Genomic DNA, 2800 nt, shown 5'->3' on the forward strand with positions numbered 1-2800 from the left:
TTTAATTGGTACAATATCCCATGGCGATTTCCAATTTTATGGAAGATTGATAAAATTGATTTTAGACAAGAACAAGATTTCCGTTTTGCAATCAGAAGCTTTTAAAGGACTTAAACATTTGAAACATCTATCAATGACTGACAATTTGCTTGATCTTAATACATCATATGTCCCGGAAATTTTCGGACCTCTGAAATCACTAGATAGGCTTTACATTTCAAGAAATATGCAAGTAGGAACAGAGGTGCCAGTTTATTATCCCTTTTTCGGATTTTGTCGTAAACTTACGATTCTAGAAATGGATCTTGTTCGAAAGCCAGTGTGGAATAAATGTGGATTTTTAAAACTGAAACAGTTACGAACTTTATCTTTTGACTTCTGCTATTTATATAAAATGACAAATAAGACCTTCGCTTTTATGCCACCATCGATAGAAAATGTGTACTTCGCTCGTGAGTTGGCTGAACTAAACTTTCTTGAACCTTTTCATTCGTTAAAGATTCTTCGACTGTTCAAAGTTTGCATAGCTATTGAGTCAGCACTGAAGATCGTATATCCTTTTAAAAAAATGGAAGAGTTAAACTTAACAGAAGTCAATCCTGGCTACTGTGACGGACTTATAAGAGCTCCTTACGCAATTATAATAACTGCTGATATGACAAAATACTTGCGAAAAGTATGTTTAAGAAAATTGATTTTGATAAGAAACGGTATTGTAGATTTCAAGCCCAATTCTTTACTTTCTTACAATCATCCTGAATGTTTTGTTACAATAATTTTTTCTGGAGACCGATTTTCAATGACAAATGGATTTAAAACAGTGGAACTGACAAAGTTCATACTGCAGTTATCAAGTCTTATAACATTCAATTATTCCGGGATTCTCAGTATTTCAACTGACGAAAATAATTCAGGTTTAACGGCCGATACGGAAGTTGCAGAAAATCTGAACCATTTGTTTGAAAAAAATACAAAATCGGATGTTCAAATAACGTTCCCGTTCCCTCGATCACTGCAAATACTTGTTTTGTCGAAATTTGCTGGAGTTCAAGGAACTACTCCACACACAATATACTTATCAAATATTAGCTATTTGCGAGTGCTAGATTTATCCTATTTCAAGATGAAGTATTTTCCAAATATTGTGTTTAATGGAACAAACTACTTGGAATATGTTGATCTTTCAGGTATCGACTCAACTCTGTACTCAGGAAGGAAGAATATTCCTTTGTTTAAAGAATCAAAGACTTTGATATTAAAACATTCAAGGCTTGATTTGACACTAAGAAGAAGTAAGAAAATATTTAGTCTTGTGCCAACGGTAAAAAGATTGGATATATCATATAACCACTTATGGTTTCTACCAATTGACGCATTCAACTCGAACAAACACTTACGACATCTTGATATGGGATTCAACTTATTTTCTGAAGTACCAATAGCTTTGTATACATTGCCAAACCTTGAAGTTCTCATTCTAGAACATAATAATCTTCAAACCATCAATAAGACGTTTCAGCAATTTTTCGATGTGAGATATGAGCGAATTGGTGCTTCATTTCAACTGAAACTTTCTGGAAATGTTTTTAGATGTAGTTGTGAAAATTCTGACTTCGTGTTATGGATTTCCAAAACAATGATAAAACTTGATAAACCTGCGAGAAACTATACATGCCAGTTGGAAAATGGAACATATACTAATACAAAAACAGCGGCAGATAATTTCCATGAATTTTATGGTCATTGTGAAAATAAAGTTTGGCTCCGAGTTGGTATATGTTTACTCGTGATATTCATTACATTTACTACTCCTATTGCAGTCATAGTTAATTTCAGGTGGCGAATAGCATATTGGGTATATCGGGTTTGTAAAAGAGTTGTTGAAAATGACTTAAGGTCAAAATTCAAATACGATATTTACTTATCATACTCAGATGATTGCTTCGATTGGGTTAAAGAAATGTTAATACCTAAAATTGAGAACACATGGAAAATGACAATGTGTATAGAGGATCGGGATATTTTGGCTGGAATTATCCGATCTGATGCCATTTCACAGTCTATTCATGAAAGTAAAAATATAGTATTTGTCATTTCCAAATCATTTACCGAAAAAACATGGGGAAAGTTCGAGATTCAAAGAGCAAAGTATGAAAAGTACACTGGACATCTGCAGCGTATAATTGTCATAACCAGAAACGTCCAAGTAGAAAACTGCCCAATCGAATTCGATCGTATTCTCGATGATGTCTTTCTTGTGAATTGGTCAGATCAGGAAATTGAAAATGGCTGGGACAAGTTGAGAATGGCGTTGTTTTCGGACTATAGTTAACTTCAACAGTTTTACTGCAGATTTAAAACAGGTTAATCCATTTGTAGTTTTATAAGACTGATGCCTTGAAGTACAGCTGCACTTGTTTTTAAAAGGCCTGCAAAAGTTTTCAAACTGTATTTTGGTATATAAGAAGAACTTATTGTGCTGTTCAATAAGGCATCAGATTGACACTACTTTCGAGCATATTTTATTACTTTTTTTTTTTCACTTTTTAAACAATCGTGCAATTTCATCTTCCAGTTTAAGAATAAATTCAAATCCATCGTCGAGTTACCTGATATTAATTAAAAATAGGCATATGTAGATATCAAAATTGATGGGAAATATAATACAAGATAATCTTTATGTATGAACATTTAAAAAATGTTTTCGAATTTTATTTTCACATAGAAGAAAATATACAGGCAAACTGTTTAGCTTACCAATTTAACACTCCCGTAAGATCTTTGAATACATGCATGCACA

General features: G+C 32.9%; 1 protein-coding gene across 1 annotated transcript; it reads left to right on the forward strand.

Annotated features, from left to right (window-relative positions):
* The first annotated feature begins 1123 nt into the window (after positions 1-1123).
* Positions 1124-2564, forward strand: LOC134700435 (toll-like receptor 4). The gene has a single exon (XM_063561827.1). It carries the CDS (start codon positions 1124-1126, stop codon positions 2330-2332), a length of 1209 nt encoding a protein of 402 aa, XP_063417897.1. The 3' UTR covers positions 2333-2564.
* Positions 2565-2800: the final 236 nt, after the last annotated feature.

This window comes from Mytilus trossulus, unplaced genomic scaffold, assembly GCF_036588685.1.
Source record: "Mytilus trossulus isolate FHL-02 unplaced genomic scaffold, PNRI_Mtr1.1.1.hap1 h1tg000138l__unscaffolded, whole genome shotgun sequence".
In the NCBI taxonomy this organism is placed as follows: Eukaryota; Metazoa; Mollusca; class Bivalvia; order Mytilida; family Mytilidae; genus Mytilus; species Mytilus trossulus.

Coding starts and splice junctions, on each gene's coding strand:
- LOC134700435 (XM_063561827.1), top strand. CDS start 1,124: ATGAAGTATTTTCCAAATATTGTGTTTAATGGAACAAACTACTTGGAA.